Source organism: Cibotium barometz, chromosome 29 (assembly GCF_041138505.1).
Source record: "Cibotium barometz isolate CiBa-2024 chromosome 29, ASM4113850v1, whole genome shotgun sequence".
Lineage (NCBI taxonomy): Eukaryota > Viridiplantae > Streptophyta > Polypodiopsida > Cyatheales > Cibotiaceae > Cibotium > Cibotium barometz.
The window spans coordinates 13,598,679-13,623,003 of NC_141074.1; the positions used below are offsets into that span (position 1 = coordinate 13,598,679).

At 45.6% G+C, this 24,325-nt stretch overlaps 1 protein-coding gene across 3 annotated transcripts in view; it reads left to right on the plus strand.

Annotated features, from left to right (window-relative positions):
* The first annotated feature begins 12,907 nt into the window (after positions 1–12,907).
* LOC147621871 (Rab3 GTPase-activating protein catalytic protein) overlaps positions 12,908–24,325 on the plus strand; it is a 121,109-nt gene continuing 109,691 nt past the window's right edge. Inside the window, exon 1 of one of the 3 annotated variants that reach the window (XM_086822890.1) lies at positions 12,908–13,046. In XM_086822890.1, the coding sequence (XP_086679016.1) occupies positions 13,005–13,046 (42 nt within the window). In that variant the 5' untranslated portion in view covers positions 12,908–13,004. The remainder of the gene's footprint in view (positions 13,047–24,325) is intronic. The other 2 variants (XM_086822889.1, XM_086822891.1) reach the window with 2 other exon arrangements.

A 24,325-nucleotide genomic window follows, 5' to 3' on the forward strand; every position in this document is an offset into this window, starting at 1 on the left:
TCAAGTAGGCCAGATGGTCTGCCCATCGAGAGTGTGCACACAGATCGTCAATGAATACCTCCAACCACTTTTGTAAGTAATCCTTGAAGGCTTTGCACATCAACCTCGTTGAAATGTTGTTAGGGCATTGGTGAGGCTGAAGGGCACAACCTTGTATGCAAATGTCCCCCACATTGTATTGAAACCTATCTTATGCTAGTCCTCTGGTGCTATGGACACCTAATTGTAACCAGAGAATCCATCCAAGAAGCTGTAAGGTTCTTCCCCAGCCACTCTTTCCAAAACATGTTCCGTAATAGGGCAATGGATAATGGTCTTTCCTAGTGGCTACATTGACCTTTTTAAGATCAACACATACCCTAAGTTTTCCATTCTTTTTTGGCACTATCACGATTGGTGACAACCTATCTGTATGTTCAATTTCATAGATGAAATTCGCAGCAATGAGCTTGTCTATTTCCTCCTTTACAATTGCCGCATACTTAGGATTCATCTAGTATGGTTTTTGCCTGGTTGGTCTCAACCCTTCCATGATTGGAATCGTATGCTGTACTACCTCAGGTGGTACCCCCTTCATCTCTTTGTAATTTGAGGTGAAACAGTCCTTAAATTCCTTAAGGAGAGCGACGAGCTCATCTTCTTCAGCCGAAGTCAAGTCCTTAGCAATGTATACGGGTCGGGCTTCCTCCCGTGGTCCCACAATACCCACTTTGTTGACTTTTGTTGAGCCATTATATGATGTGGAGAGCCCATCCTCCTTGACCCTTGTTGTCATCAGTTGGACCACTTTTCGTTCGCCCAACGGTATAGGTTTTGAAGTGGTCGGGTACTGAGAGCAAGTCTGGTTTGTCCTCATTTTCAATTTTGGTTTTAGCCATGTTCTTTCTAACCTCATGTTCTACTTCTACCAAGGCTTTATTGCATTTTTGGCGTCCCACTTCTGTAAGCTTGGGTGTTTCTAACTCTTCTCCCCATGTATGTGCCTCGTATTCCTCCATAGGGAAGGAATGGATGGACTCCCCCAGCACATTTTCGTTAAACATTCTGGATAGTGTGTTTGCTTGGGACCCCTTTTCTATTTCTTCCAGAATTGGAGTAGGCACGTCCAATTCCCTAGTTGGGTCGTTTCGTGGATAAACTGTATCCCTGACCCAGTTAGCCCTTAGCTTGGCTTCATGAAGCCGTTGGCACTCTTCAACTAAGGCCCTAGCGTCTTTGAGCTTTCTTATTTCATCGTCAGCATATTGGGGTATTCACCAACCCCTTTAGGAGTTATTGGTTGCTCCCTTTTCTCTTCTTGGTCCAACCCCTTGTGATTAATCCTTTGATCCCCCTCTTCCCTTGATTGGGTGGATCCGGTGTCGATTGTGTCTTCTTCGGATCCATCTTGGTGGATTGTGACCCTTGTGTCACCCTTACCCACTTTTTTCACCCTTCTCCGCGCCAGTTCTGGAAACAGTCGCATAATCCGCTCGGGTCTTTCCCTTGTCTCCTAATTGAGCTTGAGCTCTTGTAAAGGACGTTGAGTGGTGTGATATTTCCAGGTTGTACACTAATGGTCTGGATGGTGGTATGATTGGCAGTAGAAGATGAACCACTTGCGGGGTATAGACAATCCTTGATCAAATGATCAATCCCACATTTAGTATATATGAGTACTGGTGGGTGTAGCCACCACTTGTTGGGGTTGGTGCATATGAACCATATTCTTGTTTAGGCACTCGCGGCCCTCTGTAGCTAAAACATTGTAGCGGTCCTCTTCTCAGGTTCGAGTTCATGTCCTTGCCCTTCCATTGTACTGTGGTTTGAAACACAGGTACTGGCGTGTTATTCTATAGGACGTAATATGCAGGTGTGACCTCCGTCATTTCCTCATAGTACTCTCCACTGAATTCTACTTCACGCACCATATCAACATCTTCTAATGGCTATTCAATCAATACTTGATTGATTTTTTCCTGCGGTGGTTGTGGTGGTAGAACTGGTGGTGCTGAGGTGAAGCGTCTTATACCCGGAACATCCCCCTAGGTAAGTAGGAAGAGTTGGGTTGTCTAGAGCAGTAATCTGTACAAGTGGCGCAGGGTAGAGCCAATGGGGCTTTAAGTGCTGGTAGCTGTGCAACATTTGAAATATTGGATATATGCACATTGAAGTGTCATGATTTCCTAATTTTACACAGTGGGCACAATAGAGTAATGGCCTCGCTCTTAACTGTGGACACTCAGTGGTAGTGTGATTCAATCTACACATAGAGCACAACACCAATTCCCTACGGGGGTAAAGATAATTATGCCCATGCCCAGATGTTTCTCTTCCCTCATTTACTTTCAATTTCTCTAATATGGCATTACTGATGAGCTCATCCACCGTTATGTTTCCGACTTGCTTGCTTCGAGCTCCAATTTCTTGGTAACTCAAGACATGCGAAGTCGTAGTTGCTGAAGATGTTTTGACATCTTCTGGTTGCGGCAATTCCAGCATATTATCTTCATATTCAATTGCCAGTTTGCAACATGCATCAAGAGTAGTAGGTTGGGCTAGTACCAGGTAATCATGTATTTTGTGGTCTCTAACCCCTCTCTGGAAGCAAGGCAATAATTGATCAGTTAACCTCTCCCGAAGTTTGCACCTTGAATTTAAGTGCTTAAGACGAGACACATAGTCTCTCATCGACTCAACTTCCTTTTGTTTGATATTATGTAATTGTGCCACAGGGCTCCATTTGTCACCACTTCAGGAAAAACTGGGGACAAAAACGTTCGTGCATGTCTTGTGAAGTTAACCTTATCCTCAGGCTTGAGGGTTCAGAACCAATGATGAGCTTTTCCTTCCAAGGTCTGTGAGAAGGCATGAATCATTGTCACATCATTGACATGCCCACAAGTTTCACATGCGGATTCAAAAATCTCTACATGTTGGATAGGATCTCCATCCCCATAGAATTTTTAGACGAGTTTGGAAATGATATGTGGTTTTATCTGGGAGGGTCGGGATTCTAGAGTAGTGCCTAGTTCTTTGACCATTCCTCGGCCCATCTCTGCCACCATATTTAGCAGGTCTGTCCTTGTGGCTGCATTAAGGTCCATGGTTGGATCCATCCTTGGCCTTTGAGGAATTTCTCCCCCCCTTCCTAGACCTCGTCCCCTTCCTGTATTGGCTCTTCTAGGTATTTTTAGTGCATGGGATGGTCTTGCCCCGCTGTACCTTGTAGTGGCTCATCATTAATCACCTCCATACATCTTTGCAGAATTAGAAGTTCCATGTATTGTAGGAACGTGGGGTGATTGATCATCTACTCAATATCTTTATTGGTGTACAGACGGTCCTCTACTTCACCCGCCACTCTTGCTATGTGATTCCTTGTTTATGGGTTCCAAGTTTGGAATTTCTCCCTCACTTCTTCCCATAACCAATTCTAGTTCCTTACCTCGTGATTGGAGTGGGTTCAAACATCCCATAACCAATTCTAGTTCCTTACCTCGTGATTGGAGTGGGTTCCTTACCTCGTGATTGGAGTGGGTTCAAACTTCCCGTTTCCTTTTGCTCAGCTCTCACCCTTTGAGTATCGAGCTCTTGTTTCCTTAAGCTCAATTCTCATAGTTGTCGTTCCACCTCGCTCCTTAAGAGATCTAACTCTACTTCCTCGGACGTGGGGAAGAATATTTGACCCATCTTGGCCGCACTTTCCATGTCCTGTCTCATTCGGGGGGTGCCAGTATTTGACACCCTAGAATTTGACGTTTGGATGGACACTTCTTGTCGTGGACCGAGTCCAGCGCTGGTTGACAGACCCATGCCCACAGATTGCGCTTCTTTGTTCATGACTAGTTTGGAGACCAAAAAATCCTCGAGTGATATCAATGATACCACTAGACCTGGTTGTGGTTTCTCCTCTTCCCAACGTATCTTAACCCTTCTTCCATGGACTCTTCGCTACTAGTTTCAACGGTGGTCAAGTTTCTTAAGACACTCATATGTGTGCTTGGTGGCGGAATGTCTTGTCCTGATCCCACACTTCTTTGATAGGAAGATCTTGGGTGATTCGATGCACTATCGTCAGGTGTGAGATCGTCTTCTATGAGTTTTCCAGATCTTAGGTGCATGTATGTATGATTTGATAAGCTACTTTGTTGACCCAATTTGATTTTGCTTCCGATTCTATCGCTCTGTTTCTGAAGCCGTGAAACTGCAGAGAATGGTTCATGGCGTGAAGTGTTAGAAAAAGATTCACGGCGTGAACGTTTTTCTAAACTTTCACGTGCTCAAAGGTTTTTGCTTTTAGGGTCAGACCCCCTCTCTTTGCTATAGGATTCCCTCCCTTATCGACCTTCGTGACCTTGGCCTTGACTATTCATTGGATTGGACCAAACCGTGAGTCTGCAGAAAAAGTTCACATCGTGAACACAAAAGGGTTCACGCCGTGAAGATTTTCAAAGGAGTTCACGCCGTGAAGATTTTCTAAGGAATTCACATCGTGAAGATTTTCTAAGGAATTCACGCCGTGAAGATTTTCTGAAAAAGTTCATGGCGTGAACGTTTTTCTGAACTTTCACGTGATCAAAAATTTTGGCTGAATCTCATTTTGGATTAACAAACATGATCCTCCAATTGAGGACATTAATAAGTGTCATGAAATGACACTATAAAAGTTATACATTATGAGATATTGGCCACCCAAGGCCTAGTAAGTAAGTTTTTGGGCGCCCAAGTGTGAATAAGGGCCAAATGTATATAAGGCATTTTCTCATAATGAAAAGACACAATCCCCTTTGTGCTATAGAGAGCTCTTCCTTCTTGTGTCTTAAGAGAGATTGAGAGACAGAGAGAGCATTCTAGCATTGTTCCCCCTCTATGCTTGTGTGATTCATGCTGGTGTGGAAGAGTGAGAGAGAGAGTGATTGCCTTATGCGATGGTGCGAGAGACTCTACGGGTGACAGTGTGGAGCTTGGAGGTTGGAGCTTAGTAAGCGAGCTTGGAGGCCTCAAGGGACTCAAGTTCGAGGCATTGGTAAGTGCTCTACGACAGTTGCATGTGAATGTGTCCACCTTCTCCTCTCTCTTTGACAACACCTTCTTGCTTGCATTCACCGTCTCGCGATGGTGAATCAAATAGTGGTGGGCAACATATAGCCTCTTAAATTACCGGTGATACCAATCCAACTGACAAGTTCTAGCGGTCCAATGTTATGACAAGTGATGATAAGTGGCACTCCAGTTGGTGACTCATTAATGGAAGTACATACCTACAACATACTTCTTCATCAGGCTAAGCACGTTCCATGGCATTTACCAGGTCTATATCTTACCTTCTTGGAGGGTCACCCCCCTTGCACACCCTCAATAAGTGGGCTGGTGCATCCCTGATATTGGCAACCAATGTTGGTTGGCATCAATAATCTTGGTAATCCTAGTAGGTCACCTCACTTACACAACCTCAGCAACAAGTGGGTTGGTGCATCCCTAATATTGGCAATCAATGTAGGTTGTGTCAATGTAGCCCTAATCTTGGCAATCCTAGTAGGTCACACTAGAATCAATATTCGCAATTAGTGTAGGTTGCGTTAATGTAGCCCTAATCTTGGAAATCCTAGTAGGTCGCACTAATATCACACTCCATTTATGGCCCAAATGGTACACCCATTCACACTCAAAGTGGTTGGACCACTTGTATAAATGAGCAACCTTGGGACTACCAAGGGATCAATCAGTTTCATATGAATGCAATCGTTCTTATTCTTCATTGGCTTTGTATTATGTGTCTCTTTCCTTCAAGTGTGACTCTTTCCTTCAAGTGTGTTCTACTGAAATGGTCTTGCCAATTGCATGTTGTTAGTGTCTCTTGGGAGCATGTCAAGCATAGTGTCTTCTCAGAGTGTGCAAGTGTAAAGTGGAGCGGGGCAGTATAGCTACATGGCTCCCTATCTAGTAGTAGCAACTCTTGGAGACATACTGCCATAGAGTCCTAGAGACATACTGCCATAGAGTGAACTTGTGACATAGTTTGGTCACAACCCTAGCTAGTAGCAACTCCTAGAGGCATATTGCCATAGAGTGAACGAACCCGTGACACAATTCGGTCATAATCCTAGCATGCCATGCAACAATGTTTGCTACTTTTGGACTTGTTGTGCTTCTAAATATTAGCCATATGGCATGATGGTCCACAATATAAGACATCTTGGAGAACAAAACACATCTCTATTAGCTAGGTAAAGTTGAGCCACAATGAGAATAAGGCAGTGATGATAATTTGTGTGATGCCATGTGAAGAAAGAGAGAGCTCGAGACTATTCGGACTATTTCTATCCATATAAACTCTCTTAATAGAGATCTCAAGACTATTTATATCCATAGAAACTTTGTTGAGAGAGAGAGAGAGAGAGAGAGAGAGAGAGAGAGAGATTTTATTAACGTCTTCCAAAAGACCGAACTCGGCCTATGAGACAAATCGGTGTACCTGTATGGGGTATCCTTTGTCATCCCAACAAAATGAAAAAGTACTGAACTAAAAAGCTGAATCTGGGTGTGGAATAAGTACAATGAGTGGTGGAGGGGATGGAGCTCTACTACTAGGAGAATGCAAAGCTATATGCATGGAGTATACAATCATGATATGCAACCTAGCTAGCTCCATCCTGTACCATACTGGGGGTATAAAATGGTATACATCAATGAAGGGGGTGTCCACAGCTCCCTGAAGAACATGCCTGGGTGTGCTCTGAAGCGAGCCAGTCGCTCTGCACCCTCTCTATGAAACTGAGCTCTGATCTCTGTCATCTCTCTCTGGTATAGGCGTGGTGTCCGAAAGCCAGGTGTCCTCTGTCTCCTACGGGCTGCTCTGAGTGTCTCTGCTCTCGGGAGAGTAATTCCCTGCCGTGTAGGGGCAAGGAGTGGGATGGATCTCTGAAAAAATGTAGTAATCTGTGTCTGTCGTCCCCCCTCTGGAGCTGTCTGAGCTTGTAATGATGTCTCTCTGTGGCGTTGTATGTCTAGAATGAATCTCCCCAGTATGCGCTGGTCTGCTGCCTCAAAGATCTGGCGTAGGGAATGTGGCTCTCTGAATAAAATGGGATATCTCTCTCTGATGGTTGTATATGCTCTGCATCTGCATACATAATGCTCCTCACTCTCCACCTCCTCTCTGCACAATCAGCATACCCTCTCCTCTCAGGGGATCCGTGCTGCTCTACCAGTCTCAATCTCCAATCGGTGTGATGAAACTCTAAGCTGACCAATAGCCACTCGGGAGCCGTGTGGTAAAAATCCCTCCATGTATCTAGGCCTCTCTATAAATCCATCATCAGTGATACTCATGAAGTGATCTCTTTAGTATAGCATCTTCGGTGGAAGAGGCTGTGTAGGTGATATCCATGTCTCTCGTGTATAGAGCTGCCATAGATCCTGTCTCAATACTCTGTTCCTCTCACTATGAGAGAGACGGATATGTGGTGCATCCCTGTCATACTGGAATGGTGGTAGATGATCCATGTCTAGGCCATGCTGTGAGAACCAATGTGTGACCTGTGCATACCATGATCCTCTGTCTCCTGCCTCAGCCAGCTGTCTAGATGCCTCAAAAGCTCTGTATGTCATGTGGCATCTTTTGAATCTGTCTAGCAGGCATATAGTCTGAAATATGGCCTCTACCATCATAGGAGGCGCATCAAACTCTGCTCGGATAATGTCATGAGGTAAATGTCATGAGGTACTGACGGTTTGCTGCATATCATGCGTGCCATCATGAGGGCCTGTGGTCTCTCTATCTGTGTCCACCAATGGGTAGCAAGGCTTGGCGCCCATACTGCTGCTCCATACATCAATGCCGGTGTGACTAATGTGTCAAATAGCCACCCCTTCGTCCGGGGCTCCTGAAAATGCGCCTGGTGGCACTGTCTCTCTAGCATTGCCAATGCTGCATATCCCCGTGTCAATCTAGCTCTGGTTGCTGAACCCATGGTGAAGCGTGTGGCTGCTGTTGCAGAGAAGGTAACCCCTAGGTACATGTATGATGTCACCACCTCCACCTGGCATCCTGTGAGAGTGAATGTCAGCTGACTCTTGCCCTATCTTGATGTATGAAAGACCATAACCTTGGATTTCCCCAAGGTTCACAGTAAGACCCCTCTGTGTGCAGAAATCATCGAGTGCATGTAGATGCTGCTGTAGACCACGTGGAGAATCAGACACTAATACAATATCATCAGCATAAAGCATAATATGTACTGAGGTACCTGCTAAATCAACTCCATCTCCGCCTCCCCGTGTAATGAAGCCAGCAACCTCATCAATGTATAACCCAAATAGCGTGGGGGAGAGTGGGCATCCTTGCTTCACACACCAATGGTGCTAGCAATTGTCTCAGACATACCTCCTGGACATCTGACTCACCCAAAAACCTGCTCATATAATGCATAGATGCCCCATGTCATATCTGCTGGTATGCCAAGAGACTGCAGGCGCTGAAAGAGCCTCTCTCGTGGTACTGTGTCAAATGCCTTGCGGAAATCCACAAAGCAGCAATAGAGCTTTCTCTTCCTCACTCTGGCCTGATCAATCATACATCTCAAAGTGAATACATGGTCAGTGGTAGAAAAAGATCTCCTGAAGCCTACTTGCCCTGATGAGCGTAAACCTGCTCGCTCAGCATATAAGCTAAGCTCTTGCTCCAACACTGCACCATAGAGTTTGGCGAGCACGTGGCCAACCATAACCATCTGTAGTTGCTCGGATCGAGCATATCCCCTGTTTTGTGAATCGGCACAATGGTGTGCATCGTCGTCCACTCCGCAGGTAAACCCTCTGCTAGTGCCCTGTTAAACATGTGTGCAAGAAAAGGAGCCAAAGAATCTACTGCATATATGAGATGCTCACCCTACAGGCCCATATGGTCAGCGGCCCGTCCATGCTGTAGGCGGTGGATAGCTTCCTGTACCATCGAGAAGCTAGCTGTGGGTAGGTCGAGGCTCCTGTGGTGGGCTAAGGTATAGGTGGCTGCTGTGGGGCGTGGTATAGGCCCTCTGCATATGTGTGCCATGTTTGTGGGTCTGCAATAGGTGTCGGTGTTCGGGGCTCTCTGAAGTGCCGCCATGAGACAAGGCTATCTCTACTCATGAAGAAGTGAAAGATCTCTAGCTCCTGTATCTCTACGAAGGCTCGCCTTTTGCGGCGAGGAAGTCTCCTCATCTCTCTCCTCGACTCCTGCTCTGTGATGGCTCCGAAGGCTCTCTATATGCGGAGCCGTGAGTATAGGGCTCTGCACTCGTCACATCATACCATCTGTTCTAGGGCATAGTCCTAGATCTCGCAGGCTCTCCTGAGTGGACACGATGTGGGAAGCTCTGTAATGCAGCCGTGTGTAGGAGTGATGCGAGCTGGGCTGTAATGGTATCCATAGGTGCCAGGGGATCCATGAGTAGGAGCCCATCCTCTACTCTGCCAGTGTATATGTCTGCCATGTCATGTGTGAAGTAAATGGTAGTGTGTGGCATCGGTATGTGGGGGGCTGGTGATACTGGTGATCCGGCTAGTGAAAATGCCAAGTATGTATGATCTGCCCTAATAGGATGAGGTGGAATGGAGAATGAGGTGACAAGCTGTGATGCCTCCAAAGACCCTATAATGTATTCTACCACCGTGCCTCCGGTCCGTGTATGACCCCCATGTGGGAAGCATGTCAGCCCTCCTGATCCCGGCCACTGTAGCATCCCGTTATAAATAACGAGACGATGCCTGGCTCCCAACTCTAGTAAGTGGTCCCCATAATGTCCTCTGTCTGGTCCAGTGTCCTTTGATGCCCGACTAGCCCCTATCTCCTCTGGATCCACAGGGTGGAGGATCCCCATGTCATCATAGTCATACACCTCACACTGTCTGCTCTGTGTGTGGGCATTGAAGTTGCCCGTAAGAAATACTTCCCCTAGTGTAGAATAATGCATAATGTCCTTTGACAGACAAGTGTATGGCGAGGCTCCTGTCTCCTCACCCTGTGGCATGTCCTCTGTAATGACATAGGAGGATCCTGATGGAGAAAAGTAACATAGAGCTATGTATATAACCCTGTCCTGTGAGAGCTGTAAGCTGATCCACATGTATCTGGCCTCTAGATCCTGTTCTCAGTCTCCCCTGTAGCTCTCGTCTGAATAGAACTGCTACTCCCCCCGACCCTCTCGAGGTACCCTGGCGTGTGGTCCTCCTATATGCTGACTCCCACTGGAATCCCTCTACTCGAGGTAGCCCTCTCTCTGGGCTCTGATGTGTCTCTGTCAGAAATATGATGTCTCTCCCCACCATCACATGCTCGAGCCGTCCAGGCTGCACCCATAGTGAACCATTACAGTTCCATACTGCCATGTGTATCTCTGTCAGTGGCCTGGTCTGTGTCCCATAGGCCCCAAACCGCTAATCCATGGGCTGGCCATCAATGATGACCCAACCATCTCGATAGAAGGCCTTCTTGCCTTCTCTTCTCGCGTGTAAGAGTCGTGGCATGCAAGCTCTCCTATGCTCAAGCTACATCCTCGTGAGATCATCGTCCAAGAAAATAGGAGCTCCCTCTAAACCCCGTAGTATGACCCTCTTCCTCATGTGAAGGTGACCCGGTCTCTCCTGTAAACTGTAGGATGAGGGCTCGCTTGCGTGTTGAGTCTTTCCCGGCTCTCCATGCTTTGGTGAAGGGGAGAGGGTGCTCTTCCTTATAGCTAAGCTTCATGCATAGAAGCTGTCCATCTTTCTCGGGAGTGGAGTTGGGTGCGTCGGCTATACCTGTGACTCGAATGTTGAGGCGGCGGGCATGCCTCATCTTCTCCTCCTCAATGGTGGTGTGAATGATTTGGTGTTCTTCCCTTTGAGTCTCCTCCCTCACTTCTTTATGGATGTTCTTCTTCACCACCTCAACCCATCCTGACTGCTTGGCTTCGAGTTTTCCCTCCATGTCCTTTGTGATCTCCTTGGAGATCTCTTCTTTGATGGCCCCGTGAGAGTGTTGTCATTGATCTCCCCTTCTTCCTTCTCAGTATTCTTGATGGCTACCATTTCCGCTTTCAATGCACTCACCTCCTCCCGTGTTCTCTTGTTTGAGGTTCATGACCCGTGCTTCAAGAGCCATGATGTGCCGGTGTAGTTTGTTCTCCACCTCATTGAGGTTGGAATCGGATGTCTTCTTGTTCTCCTTGATTAGTGCCTTCATTGCCGTCTCGAGGGCCTCGAGTTTCTCTTGGAGACTCGGGGCCATTCCCCCAGATCACTCTGCAGTCCTTCCCACAGGTAGGGAGGAGAGAGAGAGAGAGAGAGTTATGTTGCTGCCTTGGGGGCCTGAGCAAGGGTGGGTGGGGAAAGGGGAGCAGCCAGCGCAGAGAACAGCAAACAGTGAACGCACTGGGTGGCGAAAGCCGAACAGTGAGAGAGATGCGCACAGGTTTGAAATGGGGCAGGAGGCGGCGAACAGCGAGGCGGAGGGTGAAGCGACGGGCACAGGGAAGAGGCGACGGGAGGTGACACAGAGAGAGAGAGATACATGTTATATGAGTGGCCAACTTTGACTATTTAACAATTAAATCATTATTAAGAATACTTTATTCATATATTCTTTGGCGTACTTTATTCATATATTCTTTGGGATACTTTATTCATATAGATAATCTCAATGGTCATCATTGGGAGTGATATAGGTAATTGGATTTGTTGAGATTATTCATAGTCATGCCTATATCATTGATGTGAGTGAATATGTGAAGTGTGGTTCACCATAAACAAGCACCAATATTGGAAATGAATGAATGCTGTTCCAAAGCTGGCATAGCTGCATCATGCCCATGCTCATTTATCTCCCTTGTCTATTGTCCTACATGTCCCAACCTTAGGTTAACCTGATCTCTAGAGAGAGAGAGAGAGAGAGAGAGAGAGAGAGAGAGAGAGAGAGAGAGAGAGATCTTGCTATCCATTGTTCCCTACTTCCCTTTGTATAGTGAGAGAGCTCTTAATGAGCATCCTCAATTATCTTGTGCTTGCAAGAGAAAAGAGTGAGGCTTGGTGATGATGTGTCCTAAATAACTTTGTAAGTAAGAAACCTACAAGGTTATGTGGCACTACTCCAAAATGGCATCGAGGTGAGGCAGGTTGCAAGATGGAGTGGGTTTGCATGCATAATGACATGGAGCACATTGGAGGGGATAGGAGGTTCATGGTGAAATGAAGGGGAGATGGATTTGCAAAGTAGTAAGATAAGAGAAGGTAGAAAAGGGAGAGAGAGTCCCAGGCTGCCATAAGGAACTTCCTTCTAAGAAAGGGAGATTAGAAGGTAAAAAAAAAAAGAACCCGTGTGTCCACCTTTCTCATTGTTAACAAAACAATGGCAAGCAACCTTACGAATATGCTTATGAATACGATATTCAACACTTGAATATTGCCATCGAGAAACAACAAAAAATTAAAAAAGATTTTGGTGCCCTCTTTGCTTTTATTCTATTTATTTTTCTCTGTGTTATTTCTTGGAAGATAATCCCAAAGGAGACAACCTAGAGAATCATTGATTCACTTGCTTTACCCACACTCTTACAAAAAAAGGTGAGGGTGGGGGTATTGAAATTTGTGAGTTCTACCCCTACACTACACCACGTTGCTACCTCTTGATGTCAAAATAATGTGCTATTTTTAGAAGCAAAAGTGCACCTTATTAAGATGTGCTTTTTCAAGAAGCAAGCGCACGCAAGGATGATTTTGATGTGCTAGGTTACCCTTCAAATTGAAAGGTTTAGCAGAAATAGTGCCCGTTTTTTCACATTTGTATTATTTTTTGATGGCCACTCAAAATAAGTGGATGGTCACCGGAAGGGTCCCCTGGACAGGCAAGATTGTCCGGGCAGTTGTGAACTTTGAGCTCTGTTAATTATTTAATGCAGATCTAATAAAGCGGAAAGGCATTCTATACTTCTAGTGTCCGCGACCCGGCGAGCGCAGCCAATTTGCGAGATCATTGAGTGTGAGAGAGCGCGATCGCCTCGCCCCACATGGACTCGGACTCTGAGTCGGAAGACTTGCTGCTAGATGATGTACGTCTCATCCTTTTTGCCTCATAATTTGAGCTTGCATTGTGCATGTACCTTCTCTTATCGCGAATCGTGCTTGCATCAGCCATAGCTTTGTTTTTTCTGGTTCATTGAAGAAGAGGTTCTCCATTGTTTGACACAAACTAGTTGACTTTATAGCCAAGCTCAGAAGACCACATGATACACACGCACGCACAGAGAAAGAAAGAAAAAAAGATATATTAACATTGCAAAAGATCTAGAGGGTCTGTCAGACCAAAAAGGTAGAACAATGTATCCATGATGAACACTGAACCATGGAAAAGAAAAAAGCCTGAATGAAACTAGCTACATAAGCTAAAATATGCATGTGATGCTACATGGTGACTATATGTGTCTTACAATGATACCATCCTCCTCGAGAATAGATTGCAAAGTAGCCATAACAACTTCCCTCTCTCATGGGAGCTTGCCATGTCGATGAAGGATATGTTGGATCTTTAGCCGTTGGGGTGAGGGATGAGGCTTTTGAGATCTGGGGCATCTGGCTCTCAAAAATGATTGCAGTGACACTCCGTGTATGGGGCAAGAGGATGACATGTTTTGTGTAGGCCGCCATGGAGAGAGAGAGAGAGAGAGAGAGAGAGAGAGAGAGAGAGATTAAGCATCTACTAAAGACCCAATGGGCCTATGAAACCAAAATGATACAATAATGTCCATGGCATATCTCATCATGGAACATAAAATAAAATAGAACAAATCAAAACTATCTCACTTGGGGGAGAGAAGAAGAAGATGTATATTAACGTCTTGCAAAAGACCCAATGGGTCTATGAGATAAAAGGTGTACAATGTGTCCATGGAATCTTATCATGAAAAAAAAAGACAGCATAACAAAAAAAAAACTTACATGAATCCCTAGGTAAATGTAGATATGTATGGATCATCATCGTCATCCTCATCATGGAGGATCACCATCCTCATCATTGTGGACACAAGTGTGTGTAGAGGATATGGGGGTGTCATGTGCATAGTGGGTATCTACCGTGTGCTATACGCATGCAAGACTAGTTTCGAGGCTTGGGGAAGCTTGGAACTAGGCAGGCTGATTGACGAGCTGAGTTAGGGATATACTAACGGGCGGGCACCCAAGTATGGACGGGCGGGCGGCCAAGTGTGGACGCCCGATGACCGGCCAAGAGCCTATAAAAGGGTGGCCAAGGTTAGTTATTGAGATATAGAGAGTCTTGCGAGTTTGTGAGAGCTCTATGGTCTTGGAGCCTGGATCTAGTGCAGACGTGCACCTGCTTTATGCAGCCGAGGCCGGCAGCAATCTCGAGGCCCGCGAGGGCAGCTTCGTGGCGGTATGGGACGTCACGAGGAGGAGATTGGTCGGTACGTCAACCTCGTTAGCTTAGCTCGTGGCTCGGTGGGGGCAGCCAAGACTGTGGGCTCGCCCACGGCTGTCATGGTTGGGAGGTGAGTCAAGCCTGCACCCCCTTTGTTGTTTGTTGTTTGTTTGTTTGCAGGATTCGAGTTTCGAACCAAGATCGATCACGAGGGAAGATCCGTGGGGTTTTGACAGTGGTATCAGAGCATACCTCGTGAACGAGCAAGTCGGTAGGTAGAGAAGAAGAGGTCGAAGAACGGTATGTGTTAAAAAACTTGCTGTTTTTTCGTGCATACTGCAGTTTTCAGATTTTGTATGTGTTTTTTCTTCATCAAAGAACCCCATGTTGATGGGAGATGGTAGGATTAGTAAGGGTTGATTGCTTTGCAAAGAAGGAGAGTCGTGTTGTGCAGTCGCATGAGAGAAAACAGGAAAAAAAGCATGTAATAAAGTAGGAACTTTATTAAATAGGATTAATAATGGGGACAAGTCCAGGTATAAAAGAGGGGGCTTGGCCCATGGATGTAACTTTGGATGATCATTTTTAGAAATGGAAACTTATGTTTCTTGGAGCTCATGGCTTCTTGGCTTGTGGAAGGCTATTTCCATTCTCTTGGTGTGAGAGACTAAACACACTTAGGCATCATGTTTACATGGTGATTACTCATAATTTTCATGCATTACATCCCTTCATTCCAATTGGTATCAGAGCTCTTGATTTTGATCATGGGCATGCATGGGTTGTTGGAAAATTTGCTTGAAAATTTGAGTTTCTTTTAATTTTTTTTCATTTTCTTGTAATCCTTGAGTGATTCTTGACAAATCTTCTCTAATCTTGATTAATCTCATGGGGATGGTGAGCATTTCATGTAGATTGCTTAGATTTTGAGTGATTTTGGTCATTTTTTGCCCTTTCTGGACCAAATCTGGGGGTATGGACCAAATTTTTTTGAAAAGTTTGGACCAAATTTGGGGGAAATGGTTAATCGTGATTAGGAAACTTAATCCAAAAACGTTTTTGCTTCTGTGGAGTTTCCTGCAACCCTAGCCATGGTTTTCCTCAACCAAACCTTCACCAAATGGCAAGCAAAGTTGGGGGAATCAATCAGAGGCAAGGTATGAAGACATTATGTGAATTTTGTTCATCAAATCGTGGAGAAAAGAAGGCGATTTTCAGCGCAGCCTGACGGCGAACGGCGCCGTTTTCATGGGGAAATGGAAGCCTAGTTGCTTCATAAGCCTTCCTTGGAGCATATGCTTGCTCTACCTCATGATTTGTTAGCATTTTCAAGCCATTTTCATGAGCATTGTTGACCTTCTACATGGCTGCAAATCAGTGCTAAAAGTGGCCACGTTTTTCATCAATATGAAGCTCCTTCAACAAATTTCAGTCATTGAAGCTTAAGGGATGCCATTGGTGAGTGCCTTCATCAATTTCTAGCAATTTTGAAGCATTCATTGGGGCTTTGGGAGTTGATTGGGGTTCATTTCATTGAGAAACCCTAAATTTCAGAAATGAAGCATTTAATGGCAAATCTATGTAGCATTGGTTGGAATTGAAGCATCATTCACATATCATATACACCATTCATATGCCATATCCATGCTATGGATTGCCATTTGACAAGCTCATACCATGCCATGGAAACATGCTCATTTTGATGCCATATGGACACTAGGAATGCAATTACATATGCCTTGACTTTGGTCTTACAAATGCTTATGCAAATGCCAAATGCCATGGTGAGGGCATTGTGATTTGATGGTTGATGTTGGATTGTTTTGATGAATGGAGTTATGAGAATGAGCATGAATTCATGCATAATGATTCATGAGAATATTGTAAATGGCATGAGTCATGCCACACACATGTAAGTGATTTTACCTTCATCCCATTTGTAAATTCCAAACACATACACTCACCATTGCATTCACTTTCATTTCCTAGTGAATCTAGCAATGTGTGAGGGTACCTTGGCGTTGGTTGGAGAGGCCAAGGGGAGCATGTTTTGAATCTACCGTGTCGTGATTGCTTTGGGAAAGCGATACGGTGGAGGATTAGGTACATGGTGGTGAAGACATGGCCTCAACCTTCACCTTGGAGGAAAACTTGGTGAAGGGGTGAGAAGGGCTTGGCCGGGAGATCGGCAAGCTTCAACGCGCGTCCTCAACAATCCTCACATCGACTTTATGGATGCATTTGGGCAATGGGGCCCCCCTATTCCATCATATTGTGTGGATGTTGCTAATGCCTTGATGGACAAAGATTGCATAAGAGCTTTCATGGCATTGTGGGATGCAAAGAGCATTGTATTTTGATTTCAGAAATTGCATTTTCAGTTGAGATTTGGCTCCATTTACAAAGGAGACTATGGCGAAATCTTTCCAAAATCTTGGCTATGCATGGCAATTGAGGTTGGTGAAACATTAATTGCAGACATTGGGATGCAAAGGAAGTGCAAAAGGTGCTAACAAAGGTGTGGGAACAAGCAAGGATCATTGGGGGCACAAAAGGGTCACTTGGGCAAGAAAATTGCAGATTTACAAAACCCTAATTCAGTCCCAAACCTTTTGGACTGAATTAAAGGTGATCATATGAGCTCTTAGTGCTTCCTTAGAGCTACCCAATGAGCCCTTAACCTTTCCGTTTCGATATCTCTTTGGGGTAGAAATTAGGGTTTTTGCAGAAACAGTAAACCCTAATTCAGTCATAGGGGTTTTAAGGTCTTCAAGATCTAATCACATAGGCTCGTAGTACTCATCGAGGGCTTCGATTTGAACTAAGAAGTTTTGCATTCGGATATTTCTAGCTCAAGTTATGCTCAAAATACTATTTCAGCCTATAACCCTGTAAACCCTAAAACAGAGAATAGTAGCACTTCTCACCTCTTAAGGGTCTTTGTATAGTGGTCTAGTACACCTCATTAGCTCTCCAACAAGCTCTAGACCACTTCAATCGGACATCCCTACCTCAAGTTAGAGCCAAATCTTTGAAACCGATACTTTCCATGGGAACGAGGACAAGAGGGCGACCAAAGCATAACACCTTGACTCCCGACGAGGTAGAGGGAGAAGAAGCAATTATGGAGCAAGGAATCTTAGATGCTCCGGAAGATACTTGTGGGCATACTTCAAGGGAAGTGCATGAAGAAGTGAATGTTGGAAGTGCCCACAAGCCCACCCCACAAGCGTCACATACCATCCCCATCGATTCGATCATGCAAATGCTGATGCAAATGAATGCGAAGATGGACACGATGGCTACAAGGGTGGAGGTCAATGATAGACTTGATACTATGGCCACAAGGATGGAAGTCTTGGAAGAGAGGGTGGCTCGGCCAATGAGCCAACCTTCATTTGATAGTGGTCATGGTGTTTCACATGCAGGCAAGCAATATGGGACAGCTTTTGAAGGCCGTAGGGAAGGCAAGCTACCTATGGCACAAGAGGGTTCTCCCAAAGTAATGCATGCCACCAAGAATGCTACTTTTGGATTCATGGCGGATGCACGGAGGCCCCTTGTCAAGGACATGTTTCATTCTTCTTTTCACTCGGGTCCATCTAATTCCAATATGCACATGATTGATGAAGAGGTGGTACTCGATTGGAACCAATTGTCCTTTGCCCAAAGACAAAGGGATGCTCATGAGAAGTGGATGGAGTTACCAAATGACATCAAGAGGGACTACAAAGACTTTGCGCAATTCATGGAATCGTATATGAAGATGCAAAGGTTCAAACCCTCTACCCAACATGACAACCCATCCTACACAGCTTCTAAGGATGTCAAAGACAAAGTCTCACTATCAAAGTTCAAAGGTGATGGATCATCTCCGCAAGAGTTGGAGGAGTGGGCTACTAAGCTTGACACTTATTTCCAACTTTACCCAAAAAGTGAGCATGATATGGTACAATTTGCTTCCCTACATCTTGAAGACTATGCTCATCAATGGTGGAGGTATATGGTCAAACAAGGGAACACGCCATCAACTTGGGAAGGATTGAAGCGGGAGATGAACTTGGCCTTCCTTTCATCCTTAGTGCTTGATCGATACCATGAAGAATGGTATGAGCTTTCTCAAAAGGGGATGATGGTGAGAGATTATATCAAGAGGTTTTTGAAGCTTTCAATGTATGTGGAAGGTTTGAGTGAAGACATGAAGATGAGAAAGTTTGTGCATGGGCTTGAACATTTCATCAAGGCGGATGTGTCGGCTCAAAGGCCTAGCTCTCTCAAAGAAGCTATGAGATTAGCCGAACTTTATGAGCCAAAGTACAAGAGGTCTCAGCCCATGACCTTCGCCATAGACACACCCAAACCAACCACTACTACTTGTAACCTTGGGAAGGATCCTACCTCCACATTACCATCCTCTACTCCAAGGTTTCCTACATCATGTGGGAGTGGACAGCCAAAGGATGGAGTGCATATTGATGCCAAAAAGGGTAGTGATCCTACGAAGAAGCCCTTTCAACACTTCAAGGAGATTCAAAGAATGGATGATCAAAACATTGAGGAGTTGAGAAGCAAAGGGCTATGCTTTAAGTGCAAAGAGAGGTGGTCACCCGGGCATGCTTGCAAATCAAAGAAGATGGTGATCACTATGATCCTCATGGACAAAGAAGAGAACAAGTATGACTCTCATGACATTGAGGAATGGGAGGATTGCAATGATGAAGTGCATGAGGATGGTGAGTTTCCTTTTGACCCGGGAGGGTGAGTTAAGGAAAATCTTGTGGATGGAGACATGCCTACCAATGCAGAAATTTCAGTTTGCATATGCTCTATCTCACAAGATGTATTGACGGGTTGCAAGGACCCAAGCACACAAAGGTTGGTGGGGCCTAGAGTGCTGAAACTACCTTGCCAAATGGATACAATTACCCATGAATATGGCTACTTGGCAATCAATGGACTATGCCCAACAACATGGCTTACTTGTGGATGATTTTCTTGGCCAAGTGGTATGATTTACTTGAGCAAATTGGGTAATATGAGGAGGATTATACATGCTGTAATTTCTGGACAGCTTTGGAAAGGTCTACTATTGGGCCTATTTTTCTACTCCAACAAGCTTCATTCGGCATCAAAATGGAAGACCATGATGTGGGACATATATGGCTGAGTGTACATATCATTTCCAGCCCATTTTATGGAGTTTACATGAAGAATTTTCAAGGTACTTCATCGACTAGAAGGGCTGTCATAACAGTCTCACTCATACTTTTTGGACTTGGAGCTTGGCGGACTTGTGTACATCCGGATTTTCATTGCATATGTGCTTTGGATGTACTTGAGGACTCTCAACCACTTCCCATTGATTACATTAGAGTCTCATATTTGGAGATTGTACACATTATAGATTTTGAGGACAAAATCTTTGGGAAGGGATGGTTTGTAATAAAGTAGGAACTTTATTAAATAGGATTAATAATGGGGACAAGTCCAGGTATAAAAGAGGGGGCTTGGCCCATGGATGTAACTTTGGATGATCATTTTTAGAAATGGAAACTTATGTTTCTTGGAGCTCATGGCTTCTTGGCTTGTGGAAGGCTATTTCCATTCTCTTGGTGTGAGAGACTAAACACACTTAGGCATCATGTTTACATGGTGATTACTCATAATTTTCATGCATTACATCCCTTCATTCCAAAGCATGATGCTTTTCGTTTCTTTTCGTTGAACGAACGAGAGAGAGAGAGTGAGAGAGAGAGCGTGCGAAGCGTATGCTGTCCTGCTGGTTACGTGCGTTGGCCGGGTCTCGTTCGATGCTGCGGGCTGTAGAAGGCACAACGGTTTGGGCGGCCAGGACCCGTAGGCTGGCAGGCGCCTACACTTGCGTGGCCAGGCCTGCCAAGCCAGGCGGCCAGACTAGCGCAGCCAGCCAGGCCTACGCAGGCGCCCCAGCCAAGCCCTGTAGGCGGCCAGCTTACATTAGCAGGCGCCGGTTTCCAGCAGCTGATGGCAGGCGCAGGCTGGCGTGCAGCGCAACCACCGGCAGCAGCCAACGGCAGGCAGGGTCACACCGCCAGTACTCGCCGTCAGCAGACAGACGTCAGCGCCGAGAGGAAAAGCATGCGCTTACAGAGGACCGACGGGCGAATCCAAGGGAGAAAAAAAAAACAAGGACCAACCTTTGAAGAATACAAGTTCGACACCAGCGAAGAAGAAACGACTCCTTAGGGCTTTGAAGCTCAAGAAGGAAGGCCGTTGTTTTATCTGCGAAGAAAAAGGACACATGCGTAATGAGTGCCCGAAGAAAAAGGGTACCAAGTCAAACGCAGGACCCAAGCCTAAGGCAGCTAACCAGTTGTCTTTGACAGGTACATCAATTACTGTACTTTCTCGCCCTAGTACTTGTTCTGATTGTCTGTTCAATTCTAAAGTATTTGGCATACATGATCTTCTCCGAGTTTATGGAGAAGTGAATGGCCATAAAATTCACATTCTTTTAGACCCTAGCAGTTCGCATAACTTTGTTAACTACAAACTTGTGCAGAAATTGAGTCTTGATACGACACTCAGCGACCATACCTATGAGGTACGTCTACCTGCGGGCAGACAAGTTTGGGATCGCAAGGTGGAGATGCTTCCAATCCAGATTCAGGACTACAAAGATACTTTGGAATGCTATGTTATGCGTCTGGAAAATGTAGACTTGTTATTAGGGATTGAGTGGTTTAAGACTCTTGATGTCCAGATAGATTGGTCTAGTCATATTTTTTCTTTTCAGCATAGGGACGCCAAGTATAGTATTTTAGGTGATTGTATTCATCCCTCTCAGGGACCTCTTGTAAATACAATTGATTTTGGAAATATAATGAATTCTTCTTTGTACACCGCTTTCCATTGTGTCTTGATTCCACTTTCTTCTTTTCTCATCCCTTCCATGGATGTGAATGCATTAAGTGTGTTTGAAAGCAAAGAATTACAGAAGATACTTGATTCGTTTCAAGATGTATTTCCTAAGGAATTGCCATCGGGTTTACCACCCGAACGGGCAGTAGATCATCGTATTGACTTGATCCCTGGTGCTCATCCTGTGAGTATTCCACCTTATAGGATGAGCCAAGCTGAGGAAGATGAGTTGGCTAAACAACTCGAAGATTATTTAAGGATGGGCCAGATCCGTCCAAGTAAATCACCTTGGGGTGCACCTGTGTTGCTTAGGAGAAAGAAGGACAATACTTGGAGAATGTGTATAGATTACAAAAGATTGAACAAGCTGACCATTAAGAACCGTTATCCTCTCCTTAGATCAGATGACCTAATTGACCGGTTAGCAGGAGCGAAATATTTCACGAAGATAGATTTACGTACTGGCTATCACCAGATACGTATTCATGAAAGGCATGTCGAAAGAACCGCCTTTCGGACTAGGTATGGCCATTACGAGTTTACGAGTGACTTTTGGAAACTTGTTTTTGAGAAGTTGGAAACAACTTTGAATTTGAGTTCCTCTGATCATCCTCAATCTGATGGCCAGACTGAAAGAGTGAATCAGATTTTGGAGGATATGCTTTGAGCATATGTATCCAAAAGACAAAGTTCATGGGAGGATTATCTTCCTATGTTAGAATTTGCATATAACAGTACTAAGCATACGAGTACAGGGTTTAGTCCTTTCATGCTTATGTATGGTTTTCAACCAAGATCACCTGTTACAGTAGGATTCTCAGGACTTCAGCATGATGCAGCACGTAATTTTTTGCAAGATATGCAGGAAATGTTACAAGTTGCAAAGGAATCTATTAGAAGTGCTCAAGACCGCGACAGGTTTTATTCTAATAGACATCGTTCACCTAGAGAGTTCTCTGAAGGAACGATGGTGTATTTGCGAGTTCCGAAAGATTCCGAGACTTTACGGACAGGTAGATCTCCGAAATTATCCCCTAGATACTGTGGACCATTTCGTGTTACACGACGGATTGGTTCAGTTGCATATGAATTGGATTTGTCTTCTCATGTGAAAGTTCATCCTGTATTTCATGTCAGTAGACTTAAGGAAGTACTGGGTGGAGCAGATCAATTAGTTACTCCTCAAGAAATTATAGATGTCCAGGACATGACATTTGTTTCGCACGAACCTGAAAAGATTCTTGGCTTTCGTGAACGAAGATTGCGTCCTACGCTTATCACGGAATCAAGTGGAAGGATCGTGTTGAGGAGGACGCTACATGGGAGACATTGACTTCTCTTCAGAGAAATTACCCTGGCTTTTTAGTGAGCTCAGGAGTGAGCTCTTAGAGGAAGGGGAGTATGTCATGTGCATAGTGGGTATCTACCGTGTGCTATACGCATGCAAGACTAGTTTCGAGGCTTGGGGAAGCTTGGAACTAGGCAGGCTGATTGACGAGCTGAGTTAGGGATATACTAACGGGCGGGCACCCAAGTATGGACGGGCGGGCGGCCAAGTGTGGACGCCCGATGACCGGCCAAGAGCCTATAAAAGGGTGGCCAAGGTTAGTTATTGAGATATAGAGAGTCTCGCGAGTTTGTGAGAGCTCTATGGTCTTGGAGCCTGGATCTAGTGCAGACGTGCACCTGCTTTATGCAGCCGAGGCCGGCAGCAATCTCGAGGCCCGCGAGGGCAGCTTCGTGGCGGTATGGGACGTCACGAGGAGGAGATTGGTCGGTACGTCAACCTCGTTAGCTCAGCTCGTGGCTCGGTGGGGACAGCCAAGACTGTGGGCTCGCCCACGGCTGTCATGGTTGGGAGGTGAGTCAGGCCTGCACCCCCTTTGTTGTTTGTTGTTCGTTTGTTTGCAGGATTCGAGTTTCGAACCAAGATCGATCATGAGGGAAGATCCGTGGGGTTTTGACAGGGGGTGTGCGTGGAGAGGGAGCTATCCATTGATGTGTGGAGAGGCCCTGAGATTGCCAGTGTCTTGCTGCTGCCGGAATGCCCTTGACCTCAGGCATCTGGATCTTGCGGCCAAGCTGTGCGGTGTATGCAAAAAATGGGAAACCTGGAGTCTCTGCCTTGTCTGCAGGATCACACCCCAAGTCCCATCGGAGGCATGTGATGGGTCGGCTCTCCCAAATCCATAAACACCAGAGTCTCTCCTTGGCCACCTTGGCCGATGGTGGGTAAATGTGCCACTCATGTGCATGGAATCCGATCACCCTCACCCTTTGTAATGTGCATCCCTTGAAGTCCTCCAAGTGGGGCTTTGATCTCACTAATCTGCCATGAGGTCCAATCTAAAAAAGTGAGCAAGGCGGAGCTCTCATCCGTGCCATCAACTGCCAAGAGAATATCATGCGTGGTGAACACTCCTAGCCACTGCGAGGGAATAGGGTGAGGGATCGGGGTTAGCCACTGCGGAGCAATGGCAGAGTCGATGTTGAGGCTAAGTCTATCTCTGCCTCGGATCCCTGTCAGGCCTCTCTCTTGAGCCACTGGGAGAAGATGTCTGAATGCAAGCCAATCTCCAAGGGAGCTAGCAGGGCTCATGCTCAAAGCTCCCTAGAATACATGAGGCCAAGCCCCTAGCATGTGACCACTAGGTAAACGGACCAGGGGCTCCAAATCAAGGGCTGTCGGAGACGTTACTTGGAGGCTACTGGAATGGTTGGGAGGGCTGGCCAGAGGTGGTCCCAAGTTCGTAATAAACTGGTTGCAAATTTGTCCTCAAAAGCTAGGCTAAAACCATGGACCCGCATCTCCGTGAAGATCCATCTAGTGCTCTGCGGCCAAGGGACCCTAGACTTGATGTACGAGCGGATATCTTGGCCAGGAGGAAATCCTTCCAAGGTTCGCTGCCTGAAAGAAGTCCTCTAACAATGAGCTTATCTAGAAGGGCACAGCTTTGAATAGCGGGGTCGATGATGCCTAGGCCCTCTTTGTGGCGTGGTTGCACAATCATTCTCGAGGCCAGCTTGGCTCGAGCAGGTCTCCTGTAGCTGCCA